At 38.3% G+C, this 24819-nt stretch overlaps 1 protein-coding gene across 4 annotated transcripts in view; it reads left to right on the plus strand.

Moving 5' to 3' along the window:
• Positions 1–24819, plus strand: part of pak1 (p21 protein (Cdc42/Rac)-activated kinase 1) — a 74314-nt gene that overhangs the window by 32186 nt on the left and 17309 nt on the right. For 3 of the 4 annotated variants that reach the window (XM_038288484.1, XM_038288485.1, XM_038288487.1), the window contains 5 exons: positions 9264–9483; positions 14460–14554; positions 17929–18076; positions 18308–18345; positions 20795–20908. In XM_038288484.1, the coding sequence (XP_038144412.1) occupies positions 9291–9483; positions 14460–14554; positions 17929–18076; positions 18308–18345; positions 20795–20908 (588 nt within the window). In that variant the 5' untranslated portion in view covers positions 9264–9290. Of the gene's footprint in view, positions 1–4750; positions 4888–9263; positions 9484–14459; positions 14555–17928; positions 18077–18307; positions 18346–20794; positions 20909–24819 lie in introns of those variants that run through there. The other variant, XM_038288488.1, reaches the window with a different exon arrangement.

Here is a 24819-nt window from a genome sequence, read left to right on the forward strand (position 1 = left end):
AGAAGAAGAAGAAGCGAAGCAGCTTAGCCGGGTGTAGCAGAAAAAAATCAGTTGTTGTGGAGAATTGTGTGGGTATGGCGAGTGGGAAAGAACAGGAGTTGGAACACGCGCCAGCAGCACTTTATAAGTCTGCTGTATGGGACCACTTTGCATTTAGAGTGACCTACGATGACAGCGGAAAGAAAGTTGTGGATAAAAGTGCAACAGGGTGCAACCATTGTGCAACACGTTTTGTTTATGCTAACAGCAACATGACCAACATGTCATGCTAACCCCGAAATCCCACATACTGCGTCAACGCTCCAGACCGCCTGTACAAAGCAAAGCCTACAGCCTCCACTGTGGCTCCCGTCCGGTCCGCTCTGAGTTCCTTGGAGATCGTAGAGGGCATGCGCGAGATGATTAAATTCAAAGCAGCAAAACATGCAGAAATAATCCATGGTTTCCGCAGATCATTAAAAGTAATTACAATTCATTAATTGTTTTGGGATTTTTTTCATTAATTTCATTAATTTTTATGGGATTTCGGGGTAACAATCAACATATACCGAACCGATCCGAAAACCGTTCCACCCCTAGTTTACACCTTGTGCCTCAATCTAACCTCAGCCTGTTGTATGGAGTTTCGATGTAGAAGATGCTCATACCTGACGTAGATTATTGTAAAGTTAACAGCACTTTGTGTAGTTTAACATGATGAATACGATATGTAAATACACCTAGTGTTTCTTACCACTGGGTTCTCTGGGGTCCGTTTCATTAATCAGGTTTAACAAACTGATTAGAATCTGCAACTCTAAATTGATCTAGCCTAAGGTCGGGAACTCTGAGTTTTCAGTTTCACAACGGTTGCTATGAATTAGTTCAATCAACTCTATGTAGGTCTACTTAGAGTTGAACACGTGTGTAACAAGTATGAAAAGCCATTATCAGTGGAACCCCAATTATCAAGTCACCTTGAAGAAAGACCACTGGAAGTGCCTGTTTCACCCCACTGGAACCAGAGATTTTAATGAAGAAATAAAATAAAAATAAAAAATGGAGAATATGTTCAAAAGACAGAAAAACAGCACTACAGCTGCAAAGTAGAGGAAGATGATTGTCAAGTTAATGTTTAGTTTAATTTGTGGGCTACAGCAGGCCGTTTAACAATTATTAGAAGCACTCTCCTCTCTGTTGTTCCATTTGTAGATCACTAAAATAAGATTCCTCTTGATCAAAATCCAATTTCTTGACTGAAGTGTAATAATAGAAGAAGCTCAAAATGACATTTTTGCAGCAGAAACTGAATTTCAGAAAGTAAAAAAAAAAATTTGATTATATATACTATATATTTTTTTACCTCAAACCTTAAAAACTCATTATATTCACTTCCAGCTGCCAAGAACAGCAGCGTGAAATGGCCCACAGGGTACCCGCAGCAGAGCTTTCAGTGGGGATTCCCAGCGCTTTGTATCTACAGAACAAAGCAGTTTAACAAGCAGTGAGTTGAAGCGTCACAGCAACTTAACCAGTGTTTGACCCAGCGTCCAAATTTCGGCCTTCAGATCATGTCCAGTGTGAACCAACTGTAAAATAATTCTGTCCCTGACAAATTTCAGTCCCTTGCTCAGTGAACCAACATGCCTGTCAACAGGAGCACAGGTCTGAACACTTGTTGAGCATCACAGAAACACTTGATTTTATAGATTTCCTCAAATTGTTGCTAAAAATAAATGATAGGTCAGCAGCTCCATCAGGCTTGTTTTTATTTCTATTTATTTTTCTGGCAGCTGATATTTTTCTGTGTTTAATGGAAGGGTATATACATTTTTAAGCACAACTGTAAGTGCTTTAATTTGTACCTCATGGTCACTTCTTATGGATTCAGAAATTGTGTGCTTTTTTTATGTGTAATTATATACTTTTCTAATCTAGGTTCACAATTTTTTTTTTTTAAATAATGACCATCTAGATTCATTGTTCTTGTACACTAGAAGTGAGATTTAAATAATCTTTGAAGCCTTAAGGTTATACAACTGTTTTACGGTTAGACTAAAATGATACAGTGGTTTTCTAGTCCTAATGACCCTTCTGAGAGCTGGAATAGAACCTTCAACCTTCCAATGGGAAGCAGACTTTTCCACCCAGTCATCCACTGTCTCACTGTTTTGTTGCTTTGCCTCTGAGGCTGAACGGTGACTGTGTAGCTTTATCGTCTGCCTCTCTAGTTACGGGGGTTTATCAATGTTGTCGTATTTAGCTCGTCAGAAAGTAGCAATGTTTGGGTTTCACTCATTATGATTAAATGGGCAGCATGTAGCTAAAGCCAATGCTGATCAAAAAAACTTTTGTTTTTTTTTCCATCCTAGCTCTCATTGCAGATATCATAGTTTTGAGTCAGACTCCTCAGAGTCCAGATGAAGTAATCTAAAGAGGGAGTAATGGGTTTCAAGGCCTATAACACTTCTGTAACAGAAAACGATGTCTGCTGGAGGAATGAATGGGTCAGGTTTGACAGCTCGGGTGATTTGTGACTCACAGAGAGGCTCTGTAATCATCTCCACAAGGTTCCCTCTCCTAACTCAGGATATCATCTAAGGTCCCTGACAGCCTGGTATCTTCTCATCACTCAGACTAGCTAAACAAACATAAATGGGACTTTGCTGGGTGAGGAGTCTGTACATCAGAAACTATATTACCCTGCTTCAGATGAGTTTCTTCTAATGTAAAACCTTAAGATGTTGTACTGCCTCAACAAAAAATGTAAAATCAAGTTTTTTTTTTGTTTTTTTTTTTTAACTTTAGATGTAGAAGGATACAGTTGTTAAATGGTAAGACAAACTTGGTAACCAAAAAGTTCTGAAAGCTAAAACATTCTTCTCTAGTTAAGGGATTTGTTTCTACATCTGTGGGGAAACAAATCAAAGACGATGTTTAATAATGTTTTTTATGACTTCGTTTAACTTTTTGTGACTTGTTTATAGATGTATTTATTCCATACATTTCTGTACTCTTTTGTAAGTCTTAATGTACCTTTTTACCATAACTACAGTAAACCAGATGTTTAAAATACTTCCATTTTTTATATTAAACATATTCTGATCATAAATTTGTTCTCTTTCAGTATAGATGAAAAGTCAACAGAATAAACTCAAATTAAAATCATGTGTGTCTAAAAATGTTCAGATTTCTTGAATATGACTGTAATGGAAATAGTTTTTAAGCCTTAATACCGATGACATTTATATTCATTTTGACTGTGGGTTGTTAAATATTTTTCAAGAACAGTTGTGTGTAAAATACATTTTAGTGCTTTCTGGTTTCAAAAACAATTGAAACAGCAATTAAATGCTTCAATCTGCATAATAAAATATGGGTATTTCTAATCTTTAATTTTAAGATAAAAAATAAATATTGATAGAAAATATTTGTGTTTCAAAAGATATTCTAGTGAAATCTTTATTTCACAGTACAAAACATTTTTGTGTTAACCTAGACAGAGATAAAACATGTTTCCCAAAATTTTAACTGATCAAAAGCTAATGAAACAGGAGAATTTATATATTTTTTATATACATACCCGTCTGAATCCATCCATCAGGTCTTATCCAGAGAGGACCGTTTTTTGTTGGTTAAGGTTTATACCTCCTGTTTTGGAGGAAAAACGGCAAGTAAATTTTTACTCAAAAATATTTTGTAATATAAAATGAAGTATTATTAATAAGACATTTTCAGAAAGTGTAAATTGTCCTTTGTGGATGCAAAGGGAAAAAAAGTAGAACTGCTTCAGCCAGCTGACTGGCAGTGTATCGGATAAATGGGAAGAGCAGCTGAGTGTTTACCCTGCGCTGGATCTCATTAGGACTATAAACCATATCAGCAGTGTGATGGAAAGTTCTAGCGGTTTTGAACAGGAAGTAAAACCTTCTAAAGTGTGTAAAACTAGATTTTTATTTAACTTAAGGTGCATTAAAGCCGTAACTGGATGTTGATGTGTTAAGCGATTAATTTAAAATCAAAGATTAGGTCCTTTTGATTATATTTTTGGTAAAACATGATCTGCTGTTCACAGACCAGTTGAACTGGGCTGATTCCAGTTTGTTGGTAAATCATTAATCATCACTAATGGTATATTTCATTCCTACATAGAATGTTTCAGACAATTAGAGCGCTATCTGTTCTCACCCGTGCAAACATGTAATCAGATCATTGAACACTTGCTGGTTATGGATGGATTATAACTAGTCTTCAGTCATTTGCCCAGGAATGTATTGTTCAATATTTTATAATTTGTCAGAAGTCTACGTTAAAGTTGCTGGGTTCGGGTTAGGTTGTAGGACCTGATATACTAAATCAGACAGGGTCTGCTGCCGGTTAGGGAAGCCTCGTTAGCAGATCCAGACCAGAAAGGTAACTGTATGCTTTTGTTTGTGGTCTAGCAGACAGTATGTGGGTTTGTTTGGAAACGGGGATCTGCTGAAACTGACAGCACTCTTTGAAATTTGAGAAATCTGCTGTCTCCTTCTGTGTGTGTGTGTGTGTGTGCAAAGGCAGACAACAAAGACTCCATCACTTCCTTCTAAACAATGACTGTTTGTATGTGTGATGGCTGCTAAGCCAAACACACTGCGTCTGTATCTGCACTTCATGTTTGAGTGGCTGCTCTCGTGTGTGTCTGTTGTGTCAAACAAAAAGGCCAAAACTCTGCTGGGGCAATTAGTTGCCTTTCTGTCTGTCTCTGAACTTTTACTACATCTCCCACTTCCACGTGTGACTCACCTCCTGACATCAGGCCTATGTCACCATCTGTTGGAGGCTGGACCGGGTGAAAGTCCACATGGCTTCATGGTTTCAGTCTCGGTCTCTTTTCTCATTCAGAGCTGAAGAACATCTGCTTTTGCTGAGGTTTGGTTTTATTTCATTAGTCAAATTCAAGCTTTAATCTAATGTAAGTTTTAGAAGTGTTTTGTTGATGCTGATGGGATTGATTTTTATGAGCTTGGGAGTTTTTTTTTTTTTTTTGCATGTACAGTTTATGACAACCAGATATTTTAGATCCAGATTTCATTCAACTTCTAACACACTGAAATATTACATTACTGATACAGAGAGGGTAGTTTGGGATGACTGCTGTTGTTCTGCTAGGTTTTATTCTACAGGTGTTGGTTTGTTTTTATCTAATATATAAGAAAACTTTTAGATTAGGATAGGAACAGCTGCATAAAGCACAGCTTTACGACTGTAGTGACATTCCCATGTAGGAAGGGGATTTGCTATAAATTCTGTGAATCCATGCAGTCGGCTGAGTTTCAGATTTACTACCACATGGCTCAAACCAAACTTGGCCGCAGTTTTTTTATGACTACGATCAGATTCGGTTGTTTGTAATGGATTTAATAGACCAGACTTTGCAGGATATAAACTGGATCTGTCATTGTGCTAAATGCCATGATGGGACGTTTGTTGTAAATTGGCGCTATGATTTGAATGAAATGTTTTTCAGTTTTAGTGTTCGTGCTGATTTGCTCTTCGATTCCTCATGAAGGACTTCAAGTAGACTCTAAGTTTCCAATAGGCCTCAATGGGATCTGGCAATGCGCCAATCTTTAATTGGTCAATATGATTGTGTTTTTTCTTTGAGGTCTGACCTGCCCACTCCTACTTTTAATTTTCTATTGAAAGATTATGACTCATACCAACAAATCTATGTTCATTTTGTTTAAAACTAACATTTATATGGAGCAAACCTTGATAGTCCTCATTTATGCATCAAAGCGTGTACTTTACTCTGCTGATTGGTGTTTTTATTGATTAGAAAATTGTACATTTCCACCTGTGATGCAGGTGTCATAACAATGCAGAAAAATCAGATGCTCCACTTAATCTGCTCATTTAAATTAAACGCACATTGGTCACAGATGCCATCAGATTATCTTTGCTCGGTTATCAAATTTTAAAACTAATACATACAAGTTTTAATGGTCGGTATTATGTAAAGAATAGGGTTGAAACCAATGGGGAAAAATGTGACCAATATTACAGCAGCAGTAGATCATTTACAGAGGCTAACACCACTGAAGATGTATTTATCTGGAATAAATTTAGGTCTTTGATGTAACTTCTAATTTTTTTTTTGTTGACATAAATTCAGACTTTAATAATCTGGCAAATGTTCTAAAAAATGCTATTTTTGGATAATACTGTCAAATTTAACTTAGTTTCAACCCCATGAATAGAAGGTACTCCTGTTCAATTACCTTGTTACCCTTAAAATTATATGGTAGAGTTGGATACACTGAGGAGATTTGATTATTATTCAAGCTCAACATCCAAGCTATAAACTATTTAAATGATATACAGGTGTCAGTGCCTTGTTCTTTTCACAGGTTGGAGTATTTTCATATGCCCCTCTGGTATATCTTATTATAACAGACTCTTGGTAAACATCACAATGGGTGTGATGGAACCAGACTGGAGAGCGGATCAGATCTCTGAGCATAGACCGAACATCATAAGAGGCTCTCTGTTTCAGAGTTCTTTCTAATTTAGTATCCATCAGAAGTTTCTATTTTAGACAAAGTGAATAACTTTGTTGGATCTGATTGAATTTAGTGCGTCAGGAGCACATCAAATGCTGACATGTTGAGGTGGAGGGACAGTAACAGGAAGCGGCGGGGGAGTGGTGGCCTAGTGGTTAGGGCATTGCGCTTGGAACCCAGAGGTTCAGCGTTCAAGCCCCACTCCTACAGAGTGCCACTCTCAGTCCCTGAGCAAGACCCTTAACCCCACACTGCTCCCCAGGCGCCGCACAATGGCAGCCCACTGCTCCCCAAGGGAGGGGTTAAATAAATGTAGAGAGTGAATTTCGTTGCTTTCTGCTTGTGACAAAATTTAATTACATTAATGTATTAATGTCTATTCTATTCTTGTGCAGGAAAAGGCGTTAATAGCGTTCCCTCTCTTTACGTTTCAAGTTTCTATAGATTCCTGATTTTTGTGTCTGTCTGTGTTGATTTGCTCGCGTAGCTCCGACCTACATAGATCCTTCTAGCGGCTCTCAGTGTTCAGTGGAGTGTTTAACAGATCAGGTTAGCCCATAGTTTCTGTGTTTGTGTGTTGCTAGAACCAGTCATTAAATGTGATGTTTTTGCCTCTCAGCTGTGTGTGCACACTGCAGGTTACACTTATACATCAAAGTCCATAAATGTGGTGTTATCTTTCGACCAAGACTCGTTAAGCTGTGAGTCAGCACACCCATGTTAACCCAACAAACAGGCACTGTGATTCAGTCAGCTTAGTGTTTTTAGATCAAACTGACCGCTCTGAGCGAATGGAAACTCTCTGCTTGTTTCTTTGATTTTATTTTTAGAAGCTTCTCCTCCAAATGTAGCCCATCAGGGTAAGTTTATGTTCCACTAAAACACCGGCAACTCACATCCACAGAAATATGTTGAATCCCATTTCCTGCTTCATAATGATAAGGTAAAGTAATCGTTGTTCATCTTCAACCAGAAATGTATGCAAAACTGGTATCATTCTGGTCCTATATAGTTATGAAAAATACCCCAGCTTTTATTCTAAATTTAATTCACTTAATCTGTAGTGATATAACACCTATTCATAAGAACTGTTGGCCCCCTACAACACAGGCAATTTCTCAAAATCTGTTTCATTCAAAAAGTTTGTGCTTGAAAACCAGGAATTAGACTTTGGTTACATTTTGCTCTCAATGTAAAGACATTTTAATGATGAATGTTTAAATAAATGGTGGGAAATGAAGTCTATCCATCCCTCCCTGTGATCTGCCAGGGTGAGTGAGGTTTGTACCTCGAGCAGGGTAACACAGAGACACACAACCATTCACTCACACTTAAGGACATTTAAGAGTCATCTTTTAACCTAGTAGTCAGTAGGGGTGGAACGGTTCACAAAATCCACGGTTCGGTTCACGGTTTCATGGTCACGGTTTTAGGTTCGGTTCGGTATATGTTGATTGTTACCCCGAAAACCCATAAAAATTAATTAAATTAATGAAAAAATCACAAAAAATTTATGAATTGCAATTATTTGTAATGATCCGTGGAAACCCGGGATCATTTCCGCATGTTTTGCTGCTTTGAATTTAATCATCTCACGCATGCCCTCTACGATCTCCAAGGAACTCAGAGCGGAGCGGACGGGAGCCACAGCGGAGGCTGTAGGCTTTGCTTTGCGCAGGCGGTCTGGAGCACAGCGGAGCGCTGACGAAGTATGTGGGATTTTGGGTTTAGCCTGACATGTTAGTCATGTTGCTGTTAGCATAATTAAAACGTGTTGCACAATGCTTGCACACTGTTGCACTTTTATCCACAACTTTCTTTCCGCCGTAACGTAGGTCACTCTAAATGCAAAGTGGTCCCATACAGTAGACCTATAAAGTGCTGCTGGTGCGTCTTCCAACTCCTGTTCTTTCCCACTCGCCATACCCACACAATTCTCCACAGCAGGCTACGCTGCTTCGCTTCTTCTTCTTGTTTATTACTGGTGGTTGGCTTTGGTCACAGTACCGCCACCTTCTGCTCTGGAGTGTAAACGCTTCGCATGAACCGCATGAACCGAACGAAACACACGCGAATCTAACCGAGACAGTCGAACCGAACGGTTCGGACGGTTTTCATAAACTGTTGTATCCCTAGTAGTCAGCTATTCAAACTGTGAAAGGAATCTGTACGACCCTGAGAAATCCCATGCATGCATAGGGAGAACATGCAAACTCCATGCAGAAACTCCTTAGGCTGGATATATAACCCAGGACGTTCTTACTTTTAGGCAACAGCACTACAATCTGCAACACTGTGCAGCCCATAAATTATTTTGTTCTTATAAATATGCATAACCCATACACAAAATAAAGAAGCTAAAGCTGAAATGGTGCACATTTGGTGTCCATATGTTCTCTCAGACCACAAGATGTTCAGCAGAAAGACAGCCAGGAGCAACCAGAGCGGTTTGTGTCCAGGATGTGCGTGGTCTGCGGAGTTAGTAGCACTCTGCCTGATTCTAGACCTGCACAAGACCTGGATGAGGGGAAGTCAGCCCAGATTACCTCCTCTGCAGAGCTGATTGTTTGTTGCAGTCTGGACCTGTTGTGTTATGTGGTTTAGCCAAACCAAAGTTAAAAATTTAAAATGTAAATAAGAGAAAGCTGTTATTTTTTTATTTTTTTTAATACTTGTTTGTATGTTCTTGTGTTAGATTGACTCATGTTCCATCCATGCTGTGATTGGTGTGCTTCTGTGCAGGAGCAGCCAGCTGCAGCCTAACTGAAGATGTCTGATAATGGGGAGGTTGAGGACAAGCCCCCAGCTCCTCCAATGAGGAACACCAGCACCATGATCGGTTCCTGCAACAAAGATCCCATCCCCCTCAACCATGGCTCCAAGCCGCTTCCACCGAACCCAGAGGACAAGAAGAAGAAAGACCGCTCCATTCGGTTTATTCTGACTGGAGGAAGTGATAAGAGTGAGTTCCTCGACTTATCACTCAATTAACCTGTTTTTATCTTAAACAACCAACTTTCTTGCTGCCACTTATTAAGTTGTCCTGAAAAGGGAGAGCTGAATTATAGTTACCCTAGGATGGAAATATGTCACCAATCTGACGGAAAATGGAATGACGCTTTGCTCATCATTAAAGTTTAAATATTTAACCTGCACGTCTAAAAGATATATATTAATATATTTTTGAAATATTTTCATTTAAAATTGTTTAAAAAGCACCCTCTATTGGCCAGGCGCCACTGATAGATGGTTCATGGGGGATAATAAGTGTTTCATGTATTTTATTATTTTGATCCTTTTTTTCATATTCAGTCCATTCAAGTTGATTTGTAAGAAAAGCCATAATTTAATTTTTAAACTCAGCTTTTTAAAAGATGGCTGTTTATAAATCTGTCATTAGGTGATAGTGGTCAGAGCTGTTTTTCTTGTCAAACTCTGTAGAGATACTTTAGCCTTCTTTAGCTTGCTTTCTGCTTTGCATCAGAGCCTTGTAGTACAGAGCGTACCTGTCTGAACTCATTATGTCTCACTCTGCAGCTTAGTTAAACTCACTGTCCCCTCTTTTTTTTTCTCAGTCTGCTTACAAAGATCCTGCTTAAAATGTGCTCTAGTCCTGATTTGAAGTTGGCATAATATAAAAATGTTTTCATCCCATTATTTGCACCAAATATTTTTGCATGTGTCAAACTTAAAACATGGATTTATCAGTTGGTGTTATAACAGACACTTCCTGTTAGCTGATGGCTGGTGTATCAGTTCATTTGACAGCTCAGAGTAATTTATAGATTGATGCTAATCTTTAATGCTGTTTTTTTAAGCTAAATAAACAAGGTCACAGCATAGTCCTGCAAGTGTTCTGTAAGCGAATAAAAGTTAGTTCTGGGGACGTCTTTTAAAATCTGGCAGTGAAGGAGCCTCCCTAATGTGCAGTGGGAGGTTATTCTATAAAAGTGGAGCTGCGTAAGGTGAAAAAAGCAAAAAACAAACAAAAACGCGCTAGTTACAAGAATGAGCAGAAGAGTTCTGCAGTTCTGTGTTTTGGCCACAGGTGGCAGTATCATCTCCCTCTTTACGCAAAACCTTAGGTGAAAAAAAAGAAAATTGGCACTTCTATGTGAATTTCTTTAGCAATAATAATTTTTTTTTTTTTTTTTTAGGTCCACTTCATGTTGTCAGTTAGGTTCTGTTACTGTTTTGTGAATTTTAAGCTTTAAGGAAAATTAATGTAATTTCAGTTAATTTGTGGTTTAATGAGAGGGTTGTGATAGATTACTTAATGGAGGCCTGCTTTGGTTGTTATGGCTGATTGATTACATGAAATCATCATTTAACAACTTCTTTTTGTAATTTTTAGATTATGACTTGCCTGATATTAAAACTTGTTTGGATATAGGGGGCAAATACTTTCTATAGCACTGTGTATGCATCCATGTATACACAGTTACTGCTGTAACTGCTTTTGTTTGCAGTAAAAACATCTTGTTAGCCAAAAGGCTATTTAAGCTTAGTAATAACAAATTAGTCCCTCGGCTGTCAGCTTTCATTAAAAACACGAATCAGTGGTTAACCTGTGGATGAACCCATTAGGGTGGTAGGTTCCAGGGCAGTTTCCTACTATTTTTACTCTCTGTGGATATAGAAAACGTATTACACTGAAGTCAAGTTGAGGTAATGTGTATAGTTGCAGATACAAGCTATTCTTTAGTTTGCATCAAATAAGAGAGCAATGCTGCAGAATAAGTGGAATCTCCTGATCCTCCTTCTCTTCCACATAACTGACCCATGAAAGCGTGGAGCTGGCATGAATATCGGGTCGTTGATTTTAGGGAATTTCAGGTCAGTTAACCTTTGTTGTCTCCATAGGGCAGTTTGTTGTAGTGTCAGCAGTTCCAGAACTGACATAAAATCTGCAGGTTTTCTTTCTTAACTAGTGACTCCTCTTGAGTGCTGAAGCTCAGTTTAGCATCAATAATTGATTGCTGATTGTTCATCACTGCTGGATGAATTACGGTGGGGGGTTTCTACAGGGTTCCTGCGGGTCCTTAAAAAGTCTTAAAAGGCATTGAATTCTTCAAAATAAAATAAAGGCCTTAATTGGAATTAAAATGTCTTAAATCAGTCTTTCGTTGGTCTTAATTTTTAAAACATCATAAATAGGATTATTTTTGTTACGATTTATTTTTGTAATCTAAATAAAACGTTAGAATTGACCATTATTTTTTTTATTAAAAATAATGGCTCGTCATTATTGGTTCCGTCCCGACAGCGGAACCAATAAAGCATTGTTGTGGCCGGGACATTTGGGAGACGCGCAATGTACTTTTTGTCTGGAAAATATGAGCAAGTGTACATGTAATGAAAAGAATTTTCTCCATGGCTAAAACCAGGGAACATATATGAGGCACAGTGGATTTTGTGCAAGAAGTCATTCAAGCTCAGAACGATGGGAATTAAGGCAGTTGAGTCGCACATGCGAAGCACGAAACACAAAGCGTCAAAATCGAGTAACCGAGAAACAGCCGGTATTTCTCAGTTTTGTTCCACCCTTGTCTCTGCAACGCCTCCACTTATCACCAAATCAAACATAGAAAACGATACAAAGAAAAATAGCTACAAAAAAGACTTAGCCCTGGTTATGTTGTGGCTTTAAAACTGATTAGTTTTGTTCCCTGCTAAAACAAAGTTTGTGAATTCAGTTAAATAATTGTTAAAATATATCTGTCATTTGTGTGTTTTTAGCTTTCTTCCTGTATGGGAAAGTTTTCAAAATTTGAAACTTAAGTGCATTGGTTTATGTTATAATAAACCTTTAGGTTAAGTCGTCGCAAGCGGGTTTTTCTTGTGTTTCTTGTGAATTTGGTCTTAAATTTTTATTTCAAGTGGCATTAAAAAGTCTTAAAAGTCTTGAATTTAACTTGCCTTATGCTGTAGGAACCCTGTTCTAAAGTCAAATTTTTTTTTTTTTTTCCGGTCATATCCACATACATTTTTTACGGTGAAGTATTAGGGCCAGGTTAGAGATTTTTTTTTTTTTGAGAATAAAGTCATAACATTACGCGAATAAAGTTGTAATATTACAAGAATGAAGTCATCATATCACAACCCGTTTCAGGACAAAAGCTTCGGCCTCCGACCAGCATATGGCGGCCAACCATCATCACCAAACAGCAACCTGACATCCTGCTTTGACATCCTGCCCCATTTGATGCTGGTGCTAAAAAAATTCGTTATTTGTCAAACCAGAGCCAAAGTATAACTTCACATGATGCTCCACATTCCTCATTTTAGTGAAGAAATAGCTTTTTGTAGGAGTTGTAATAAAATACAACTTGTTTCTTGTAATTTTATGACTTTAGTCCCTTAATATTACGACTTTATTCTCTTAATTTTACGACTTTATTCTCGTAATTTTTTTGACTATTCTTGTTGTTACTTTATTCTCGTAATTTTACAACTTTATTCTCGTAATACAAAAAAAAAAAAAAAAAAAATCCCCAATAATACTCTGTCGTAATTTTTAATATGGGAGCTTCATGCCTTTTTAAATCCAAGTAACCACCAGGTGACCTTTTTACTGCTTAGACTCGTCATAATGACAGAATTATAAAACATACATAAATTCAAGCATAATTTAAACATTTATCTAAAATAAACTCTTTGGTTTATGCTTATTAATTGTTTTAGCTAGAAATACATAATGTTGAAAAACAACCATAGTGAATTATTATTTAGTTTTACCATCTAGTTGAACCATTTAGGTGGAGATAATCAAACTGTTTATATATGTTAAAGGTAAGCTCTGTGTTTACACCTTAAAGCTTTTCTCTCTCCGGTTCTTTTTCCCTGAAAAGAGATCACTCGGGACAAATTCTTTTAAATAACACTTCATAACTTATATGTATTAAATAACCATGAGACATGACAACAGATTTTGATAGAAATTGTAATCTTACTCAGATCAGAGAAGTTGCTTAGAGTTTACAGAAGGCAGCTGCTTACCAACCGGGCCCACCTCTCAGAAGTGGCCATGATTAACAGTTAAACAAGCGTTTTATACATCTCCAGTCTGCCACATCCTCAAATTTTACATCATACACGTTAGCAGATGAGGAGGCATCCATGGCTCCAGCCTTATTAAATTATTACAATTTGTTCTTAGCTGAAGGACACCGCTCTCATTCCATTTCCAAATCTTTGCCAAGTACAAAATGAAGATTATAACTGTATATAGGCGGACCGAGGAACTGGCCTAATCAGATACTCTACTGGGGAAAACATCAGTTCTGACACACAATAGGCAGCTAATATTAAGGTGTAATAAACGCAAACATCATCAATGATAATTATCTTAACATCTATTAATTGCATCAAATTATTTTTTTGTAATTAAAATGTTCATTTAAATCATAATAGCCATGAAGTCAGAACTTTAACTAACTGAAATTTTCACCCAGACATGCAAGTGTGCTTCTCCCACCATTGGCAGGCTACCTCTCCCCTCATGTCCATTTCCAGACTTGGATTACCCATAATACCTTGCAGCCGGCTGGTGTTGCCTGTGTCATTAGTCATCCCATTGGGACATGCTGTGGAGTTGTTATTTCCCTCAGGAGAATATTACAACTCACCCCAACATATGGTTTCTCCTTTGTCATCTTTCTCCCTCAGATTTCTTATACAGTTGTGCTTGAAAGTTTACATACCCTCCCATTAAGAAAAGGATGAATTCACACCAGTAATTCAAATATCAAAAAGTGGAGAAAAAAAGTAAAAATAAATAGTAAAAGTAATTCTAAATTAGTAAAATAAAATATGTATTTTTTAAATAATAAAAAAATATATATATACTTAATAAATATTGGATTCTCGTTCATTCAATCAAAAATGTAAATATGTTGAAAAGTTTCTCAGTTATTAATTTATTTTTCCCTTTTTCAGCCTATAAGAAGAAGGAACGTCCTGAGATTTCTCTGCCGTCTGACTTTGAACACACAATCCACGTTGGCTTTGATGCTGTTACCGGCGAGTTTACTGTAAGTCTTTGTTACTGTCCCCATCTAAAAACACTGTGTGTGTGTGGTTACTAATTAAAGACTGTGAGAAGCTTTGTGTGTTTGCCTGTTAGTTTGATGGACAGACATCACATACTTTGCCAAATAAAGCCTTTCAATGATCACATTAGACAAAGGCGCCTTGTTGAGCTGAGTCACTAGATCCGCCTGACCAAGCCCTTCTAGCTGCCAGTTAAACAGTGTGTACTGTTAAACTCCCATTTGATCTAAGTGTGTGCTTGTTGGTTCCTGGTTTGTTATCTGGGTCACAGTTTATTTAATTATCTGTATAAAAAGAAGACATTTTCTTAGTGTCTGGGTTAACAATGTTGCCTAAAAAAAGTAACTGATTAGCAAATCATGGATGGATGGAAAATGAAGGAAAGGTCAGACCTGAGCAGAGGAGGGAGGGAGTGATGAAGCAGAAACTGAGCGACGTTATGATGGACTGATTCCGACAGAAGAGAGGAGAGAAAGAGCAGGAAAACGAGGAGATGTGACCCAGTTGCGTAACAAAAATACAAATACAACACGACTCCTTCCTGTGTAGGACGGCGCAGAGCAAAAGTCTTCATCCATTTTGCTGTTTCTATTCCCTCTGTCATTTTTTAGTGTTGGGGACAAAAAGATGTGTTAAACCTTAAGAAAAACCCACTGTGGGTAAAAAACACGTAGGAAGTTATGTTTTCAGGAAACTGGATTGAAAAAAATCCACTCGAGGCTCCGGCAGAATGTGAAGCCCAGAGTTTTTAGTCAGCAGTTCTTTAGAAATTATCTTGCTGCACACAGACAAACTGTTGTTATATCACAGGGGTCTATCTACCTGGAGCTGATTTAAAAATATAAATGCAAAAGAAATCTCTCAAGGTTTACATCGAAATTGTCTCAATAAAATATAGTTCATTAGAAAATTGTCAGAATTTAATCCGAGGATGACTTTAAAATCAGGAGCTTTGGAGAACCTTTGATTTGGATCATTGTTATTTTTTTTAGATTTTATCTCTAAATTGATTAATTAATAAATAAATCACTGTCACTTGGAACAAAGAACCTCTCTAAGTGACATTTTAATCCCGCTTATAGCTTTTTGCTATTTGTTATGTTCTGCTGTTAAAAACACAAAACTAAACCATTGTTCACCATTAACACCTTTTAGTCATAAACTTTAAATACTGTGAGATTTCTAGCCAACCCTTAATTTAAAAATCCAATATGGCTGCCTTATGTATAAGACATGTTCCTGCTTTTTTAGAAGCTTTTTACCTCGATAAATCTTTCATACCCACAGGTCTACTCAATGTTGAAGCATGAAAACACACTGATCTCTAAATAGAATAGAATAGAATAGAATAGAATAGAATAGAATAGAATAGAATAGAATAGAATAGGGTAGAAATCCTTTATTGTCCCACAATAGGGAAATTCTGGTGTTTACAGCAGCAAAAAGATTTTACTGAACTGACTGAGGTAGAAACTGTGCAAAATCAACATGAATTTAACAACTTATTGAAGTTGTTGGGAGCAGTGATGGTTATAGAGTCTTACAGCTGCTGGGAGGAAGGATCTGTGATAACGCTCCCTGGTGCATTTAGTGTGCAGCAGTCTGTCACTGAAGGAACGTATCACTTAATAGACCACACTCTTGGTTAGAGCACAGATAAGATGGTTTCATATTTCTAATACTAAATTTCCCCCTATAGGTAAATAGAATAGAGGTCAAGTAGCGATCAGCTCTTGGTTCTGGTTCCTGGTTTTTCAGTAGGTTAGTTTTTACTTTGCTAAAACTTATATACCTCATAGAACCAATAAAGGCTGCTAAATAACCATCACTGGTTATAGTATCACTGTTTCAGAGCTTTAGGTCCACAGATAAGCTACAAATTATCCATGACCCTGACAGAGTTGGGTGTTGACTTTTTTTTTTTTTTTTGAAAGCTTTTTACCAGCATGCTTGATCCTGTAGAGTAGCCCTGACAGTCCTGACTCGAATCATAAGCCCCATTTAAACTACCCTCTGAAAACCGATCCCTGCCGAGCTTGGATCAGTTAACCTTGCCGAGCTTGGTTCCTTACGACCATTTACACACCACGCTGGCACGGTTCCTCTCCTCCTAGTGGCGATCCATGGTACTACTGCTCTCTAGATGTAAACAAGCAAACCAACATGGCGGCGCCTGTAACATTCAGGAAGTTAGGTTTTGTTATCATTGTGATATTTCTTTGTTTGTGGAGAGTCGGGTGAAAAAGGCAGCCTTTGGTGAATTTACTTGAGTCGGCTTTTGGGAAGTGGATACAATAAGCAATAGTCTGATCAGGGCTTACAGACGCAGGAAACAACGACAGATGTTAAGGTTCATCACACTGCTAAGCAGAATCATCACTGGAAATCATGTGGCACAGTAAGGAAGCTTATATATTTTATGAATGTCTGAAGTTTCATGATTACGGAGGCTGACTGTAAGGAGATGACGTGGTCTGCTCATGCACTTTTTATCTGAGAACTGAGCCAAAACTGAACCACGCCAAGCCCTACTGATGAACTAGTACCAGTTTAGCGCGGTTTGGTTGTGTCTGGCGTGGTCCGGTTCAGTTGTGCGTGCCACTCAACAGTTATCTCAGTTTCCATGCTCAGACCGATCTCGCACGGCTTCTCAAAGGTTGTGTAAATGGGGCTATAGAGAATCTTTTGAGGGAGCTAATGCTAAAGAGTGCTTCCAACCTAACCATCAGTAAATAATGTAGAAATAATTAAAACACCTGTGGAGACATGTGGAAAACTGGTCAGCATAAAAGAAAGGTTGGATTTCTCTAATACTCATCAAGATTTTTCAGTTTATTGTCAGATTGTAAAAAGAAATGAATAAATAACGTTTTAACTGTTAACCTCTTAATATCCACCTCATTTCTGGGAAATTCGTCTATTTTGCATACCCAAATGGAAAAGCAAAGAGCCGAGGAACTGTAAGCCCAAATTACATGTGTGATACATTATTTGAAAGCTAACACCTTCTAGTTTTTGAATATATAAATGAACACTGGGTGAGTAAAACACCCAAGCTCCATCAGTTTAAACAAGACTCAAAGTTGTTGTTTTTATTCTCGAAAATAATAATAAGCCTGCATGCTACATTTTGAAATGCTGCTATAATTGTTCTTCGGTGCTCGCTATGTCCATGAAATGAACTAGGTGGTTGAATTGTGGAGAATCTAAGCTTCCCAACGATGTCTAACATGTCTATATTGGTAAACATTTTACCAGTGTAATTTTCATGCATTCTGAGTTATTATATGTAAACGCTTTAAACGGGTCCCCCGGTGGGTTTTGAGAGGTTAAATTATGCTGGTTGTCTGTGTAGGGCATGCCAGAGCAATGGGCCCGGCTTCTCCAGACCTCCAACATCACGAAGCTGGAGCAGAAGAAGAATCCACAGGCCGTCCTCGATGTCCTAAAGTTCTACGACTCGAAGGAAACGGCCAACAGCCAGAAATACATGAGCTTCACAGGTATCTACAGTATATAAGAACACAATCTTTATTTGTTTTTGTAAAGAAATATCACATTTTACAGAAATAATGTCTGATAGCACTGTTGTTAATAGCGGATGACAACTTGCACATGAGGGAAGTTTAATTATTTGCGATTAATATAATTACATTTTTTAGCGTGAAACATGATCTTCATCTCTTGAACTCTGACAAAAGTAAGAAAGATTTTCTTTTTTTATCGTCCTGCAGATAAAACTGCAGATGCCTTCAACTCCTCCATCATAACGGTAAGGCCCTTTTCTGTTTACTCATTACTTATTCCACCAACCGGCACATTATGAAAACCAACACAATAGTTAATAAGGTTTAGCGTATTTGCCGGAATATAGAGCGCACCTCACTATAAGCTTAACTGGGATATAAGCCGCGATATCAACTGAACTGCCCCCCACCAAACCTGCAGGGGACGAAGATAAATGATAACTCTTTTTGGCTCGCTGTAAGAGCATTTAAAGAAAGACTATGCTTCGTCAGCTCTATATTTTAGCTTTGCAGATGTTGCCCACTGGTTTGGCAGCTTTAATGAGGCAAATAAATGTCAAAATGTGTGAATCCGGGACATTTGTTCTCCGTCGTGGCTGCCAATAGCATGTGCTTGTGCTAAATGAGAATTCGCTCTATTTCTTATTTGATTTCTGCCCCCTGGGGGTTGAAGCAAAATCCACAGAAAAGCTGCATCTTTGCATTAGGTGGTTCAAAGCGCGGGAAAAAAAGAGCTGTTTATTGTCCGCAAGATACGGTACTTGTTCTCAAGCTTTAAAACCTGCATGAATGGTATACATTTGTTTTGCTATAAAAAAAAAAAAAAAAAAAACACAATCTAAAAAATGTTTCATGTGGAAAAGGTCAAATCTGATGCTGTCCTAAATAAAGCAGTTGAAGCTGGTTCAAAGATAATAATTGTGTTTATACTGTAGCTGTTTCACATTAATTTCCTTTGCCAGACTTCTCTTTGATCTGTTTCTATGGAAACACATTGTAACTTGGCATCCTGAAAATATTTTAGAAAATTTTTTCACTTTTAATCCTGATGCACTAAATAAAATTAGGCGATTTTAATTTTCGATTGTGTGCAAAACTAGCAATCAGACATCTGTAAAGTTACTCTATTTTTAAAACCCTTAAACAGCAGTGTTTGTATGGAGTTAGTTTTGTGTTTTTGTTAAATTAAAGAGAAAAATAAATCTGAAAGGGGAAAATATCTTTTAAGTAAAACAAATATATTAGAGAAGACAAATTTTTACACTGATAGCAAAAACTGATGTTATGTGAGACTGAAAAAAAACTTTTGAGAGAAGATATTTTGTCATAGAATAAATAAAAGACTATCATTTGAAGAAAGATTTCCAGGAGAAAAAAGCTCTCAAAAATATATTTTTAGTCTCAAATACTTTTTTTTTTTGCAATCAGTGTGAAAACATTTCTCTGAAAAATTGACTTTTTCTTTTTCTCAAAACCTTCTTTGCTCTCGATTCAGGATTTTTCTGAAAACGTTTTTCTCAAGTTTTTCTTCAGTCTCAACTTCAGGTTTTTTTTGTCTCCAATATATTAATTTTACTCTTTAAATTGTCATTTCAGATTAATTTTTTCCTTGAATTTGATAAAAACACAAAAATAACTCCATGTTTGCCTTTTGTTTATTTATAAAACATGTATTTCACCTTTTGAAATTATTCGCACTTTTAGTAAAGATGTTTTCAAAAGCCTTAAATACAACCTTAATGAAGGAGCATAGTTTCACCTAGAAACATTTGCTTCAGTGTATTTTGGTTAAGATGGTTTGTTTTTATTTACTGCATCTTTTGTTCATGTTGCTCAAAGTGGTGGAAACCAAAGAAGACGTTTGTTGGCGAACTTCAAAAAGTATAGTGAAATTGTATCATATAAAACAACTAACCGTCTGGTTTTATAGTGTATTTAGAAAAGGACTTTTTAGGGTTCTATTTAGAGGGTATATATCTGTACTCAGTTTAGACTGTTATTTTTCCTCTTTATTCTGTTTCCACACTCAAAAGCTTTATGACAACATAAATTTCAGTAGAATCCTCTAAAAGTCTATGGTCCGTCTGATTTGTGGGCAAAGAGTACAATATTTCAAAGTGTGGGGGGAGAGTTGTTTGATTGAATGAAAGTTTTGCTCATTAATCCTCAAATAGACGCATTCTGTTCTCCAAAGTAAATGTCGTCTGGCCTGACAGATGCCCTCAAACCAAACTAAACGGCTAAATAGAGAGAGGGAGGGAGGTGCTCTACAAGATGCACTTTTCCTCCCTTCCTCTCTGCATTGTGAATCAGCATCTTTCCCTCCTTTCACCATTTGCTTGTCTCTGCAGCTTGGCCACCAGCCGAGCATCTGAATATCACACAGACATAGAGAGAGAACAGGGACCAGCTACATGAGCCCAACCTGAGCAGAGGCTTTAGACACCACCTACGATGAGGAAGGAAGGAGAGAAAGTAGGAAAGACAGACACAAAGGCAAAGTTAAAAAAAACAGGCAAAGAAGGGAAGTTGAGCTTAAGAAAGGCAGCAGGAGATCAGCGTGATGAGATGAAGAAGTAGCAGAGGAAGCCGTGGTGACAACAGGAAGGAACGATGGGTCTGGTGTCGATGATAGTTCATGTAACCATAAAGTCACTGAGGCTCCGCCCATTCTTTTCCTGTGACATCACGCAGAGCTCCAAGGCCGTGTCGGAGACGCCCGTCATTGCGACCGTGTCTGAGGATGAAGACGAAGATGAGGCCGAGCCCCCGCCGGTGGTCGCTCCCCGCCCTGAACACACCAAATCAGTAAGATGCTAATCAATGTTTTCCTCTCAAAGAAAACTGCAAACCGCTTTTTTAATTCATGCATCATTTAAACATTTATCAAAAATATAATATTTATGTTAAACATTGGAAAATAATTAACACTTGGTAGGTTTTCCTCACATAAAAAAAAAACACTGATGCAAATTTCTCTGTATCTGAGTAAACAAAGAGAAGAAGCTTGAAAGGATACTTTGAATACATTTCTAAACCTTCTGACAGTAATGATCTTATTAGCGTAATCCGCACATCCCGATTGTTTGCTATTAGGACAACAAATAACTTCTCACTTTAACTATTCAGTTTTGTTTTAGACTAGACCTGTAATCTCATCGACACTGAGGCATCATTTATCAGAGGGACCTGTTGTTTTCTAAATTTTTCCTAAAAACTTAATCACAAATGTGAGAGGAAATCTTTCTTTGAGCTGCATTTTTAAACCATAATTACAAAACCCAAAACCAGAAAAGTTGGCACGTTGTGTAAATCGTAAATAAAAACAGAATACAATGACTTGCAAATCATTTTCAACCTATATTCAACTGAATACACTGCAAAGACAACATACTTAACGTTCGAACTGGTAAACTTTGTTATTTTTTGCAAATATTAGCTCATTTGGAATTTGATGCCTGCAACATGTTTCAAAAAAGCTGACACAAGTGACAAAGAAGACTGAGAAATTTGAGGAATGCTCGTCAAACACTTATTTGTAATATCCCACAGGTGAGCATGCTAATTGGGAACAGGTGGGTGCCATGATTGGGTATAAAAGCAGCTTCCTTGAAATGCTCAGTCATTCACAAACAAGGATGGGGTGAGGGTCACCACTTTGTGAACAAATGCATGGGAAAATTGTCGAACAGTTCAAGAACAACATTTCTCAACGAGCTATTGCAAGGAATTAAGGTATTTCACCATCTACGGTCCGTAATATCATCAAAAGGTTCAGAGAATCTGGAGAAATCACTACACGTAAGGGGCAAGGCCGAAAACCAACACTGAATGCCTGTGACCTTTGATCCCTCAGGCGGTACTGCATCAACAACCGACATCAGTGTGTAAAGGATATCACCACATGGGCTCAGGAATACTTTAGAAAACCAATGTCAGTAACTACAGTTCGTCGCTACATCTGTAAGTGCAAGTTAAAGCTCTACTATGCAAAGCAAAAGCCATTTATCAACAAGATCCAGAAACGCCGCCGGCTTTGCTGGGCCCGAGCTCATCTAAGAGGGACTGATGCAAAGTGGAAAAGTGTTCTGTGGACTGATGAGTCCACATTTCAAATTGTTTTTGGAAAATGTGGACGTTGTGTCCTCCGAACCAAAGAGGACAAGAACCATCCGGACTGTTATAGGCGCAAAGTTCAAAAGCCAGCATCTGTGATGGTATGAGGCACACCGGACTAAAAGGCGCAGTCTCAGTTATGTGTGCTATTTCTGTATTTAACACACACATAAGGCGCACCGGACTATAGGGCGCGTTTTTTATATACAGGTACATGTCCTCTCAGGTGGATTTTCCCACTTAAAAACATATTAAAACTACTTTATTCCCACTGATCACAGCAAATAAAGCTGCAAGGTGTATTTATTACAAAGTATTATTCAAACCTGGGAACCGGCCGTGAGAGACACATCGCTGATGACACAGGGCTGTGATTACTCCTCTGATACAGTTTATTGACGCATAAATTAACTTAAAACATAGGCAGGATAATAATCTGGATGAACTGACTGCAATGATTAAATTTTCAGGTGGACTTTCTCACTCAAAAAGATTTAGATTATTTGGATGAAAAAACACCTGCCGAGGTGAGCCCGGATGCGCCGCGGCCCAGAGGCTGGTGTTGAATTAAGTTTTCAGGTAGAAAAATAGAGCGGGAGCAAAACTGAGTATGATTGTGCTTTATTCAAGTATTTATTACAAAGTATTAATCAAACCCCTCAAAGTCCTCATCCTCTGTTTCTGAATTAAACAGCTGCGCTAAATCCGACATGCCAGTTTCCCCTTCTTCTTCGTTTATTGACGCATAAATTAACTTAAAACATAGGCAGGATAATAATCTGGATGAACTGACTGCAATGATTAAATTTTCAGGTGGACTTTCTCACTTAAAAAGATTTAGATGAAAAAACACCTGCCGAGGTGTTCCCGGATGCGCCGCGGCCCAGAGGCTGCTGTTGAATTAAGTTTTCAGGTAGAAAAATAGAGCGGGAGCAAAACTGAGTATGATTGTGCTTTATTCAAATATTTATTACAGAGTATTAATCAAACCCCTCAAAGTCCTCATCCTCTGTTTCTGAATTAAACAGCTGCGCTAAATCCGACATGCCAGTTTCCCCTTCTTCTTTGCTGTCAGAGTCACTTTCCATGCCGGGCGGCTCCTTGGAAATGATGCCGGCTTTTGCGAAAGCCTCTTTAGGCAAAGTCTTTCTTTTAAAAATCACCATAGGCGGCAGTTTCTGTCCATTTGCGTGGCAGCCAAGCACAACAGTAAACGACGCCTTTTCATACCCCGTTGTGTGTATCGCTACAGTGCTGGTCCCCTTCTTCTCCACGGTGTGATTCACCGGGATGTCGAAAGTGAGCGGCACCTCGTCCATGTTGGTGATGTGGCTTGGCTGGATGACTTTGTCAGCGATGTGTTTGCTGCAGAAGGAGTGGAAGCTCGCCAGCTTTTCATCATAATCCGCCGGACGTCGCTGAGCAACTGTAGTCCTGGTCCGGATGGAAAAATTGCACCGTTTCATAAAACGGAAGCACCACGATGGACCTCCTTGAAAATTTTCAATTTTCATTTCTTCCGCCAGCTTTACTGCTTTTAGTCGAACAGTGACCGTTGAAACGCTGGCCCCACTCGTTCTTTGCTCCACGATCCACCGCTCGAGTCTTTCCTCCAACTCGGGCCACCTCGCCTTATGTCCGCGGAAACTCAGCTGCGTCTTCTTCACCAGTCGGAGTTCGTTTTCCAGCTTCCTCCACTTGCGAACCATCGATTCATTTATATTGAATTCTCTCGCAGCTGCTCGATTTCCATGTTCCTCTGCGTAGCTGATAGCCTTCAGTTTAAACTGGGCTTCATAGGCGTGTCTCTTTGCCAATTTCAGGATGTGTTAAGACAACAATTTTCTGCATAAAGCACATACCTGTTCTTTTATACACAAGCCACGCCCACACTTCCCCCTTGTAACTAGAGCGTGTAACAAAAGTAATTTCCCTCTGGGATTATTAAAGTATTTCTGATTCTGATTCTGATTAAGGTTCTCACATACTCATGGTGGTCTCAACAACGTCCGCAGATAGGGCGCACCGCACCATAGGGCGCACCCCACATTTTGAGGGAAAAAAAAGACGTTTAGGTGCGCCTTATAGTCGTGAAAATACGGTACACATCTGTGAATGCACCATTAATGCTGAAAGGTACAGGTTTTGGAGCAACATATGCTGCCATCCAAGCAACGACTTTTTCATGGACGTCCCTGCTTATTTCAGCAAGACAATGCCAAGCCACATTCTGCACGTGTTACAACAGCGTGGCTTTGTAGCAAAAGAGTGCGGGTACTCCCCTGGCCTGCCTGCAGTCCAGACTTGTCTCCCATTGAAAATGTGTGGCGCATTATGAAACGTAACCTACAACAACTTAAGCTGTACACCAAGCAAGAATGGGGAAGAATTCCACCTGAAAAGCTTCCCAAATTGGTCTCCTCAGTTCCCAAACGTTTACTGAGTGTTGCTAAAAGGAAAGGCGATGTAACACAGTGTTAAAAAGGCCCCTGTGGCAACTTTTTTGCAATGTTTTGCTGTCATTAAATTCTGAGTTAATGGTTATTTGCAAACAAAATTAGGTTTCTCAGTTCGGACTTTAAATATATTGTCTTTGCATTGTA

Source organism: Cyprinodon tularosa, unplaced genomic scaffold, assembly GCF_016077235.1.
Source record: "Cyprinodon tularosa strain WSP-4 unplaced genomic scaffold, ASM1607723v1 ctg257, whole genome shotgun sequence".
NCBI lineage: Eukaryota > Metazoa > Chordata > Actinopteri > Cyprinodontiformes > Cyprinodontidae > Cyprinodon > Cyprinodon tularosa.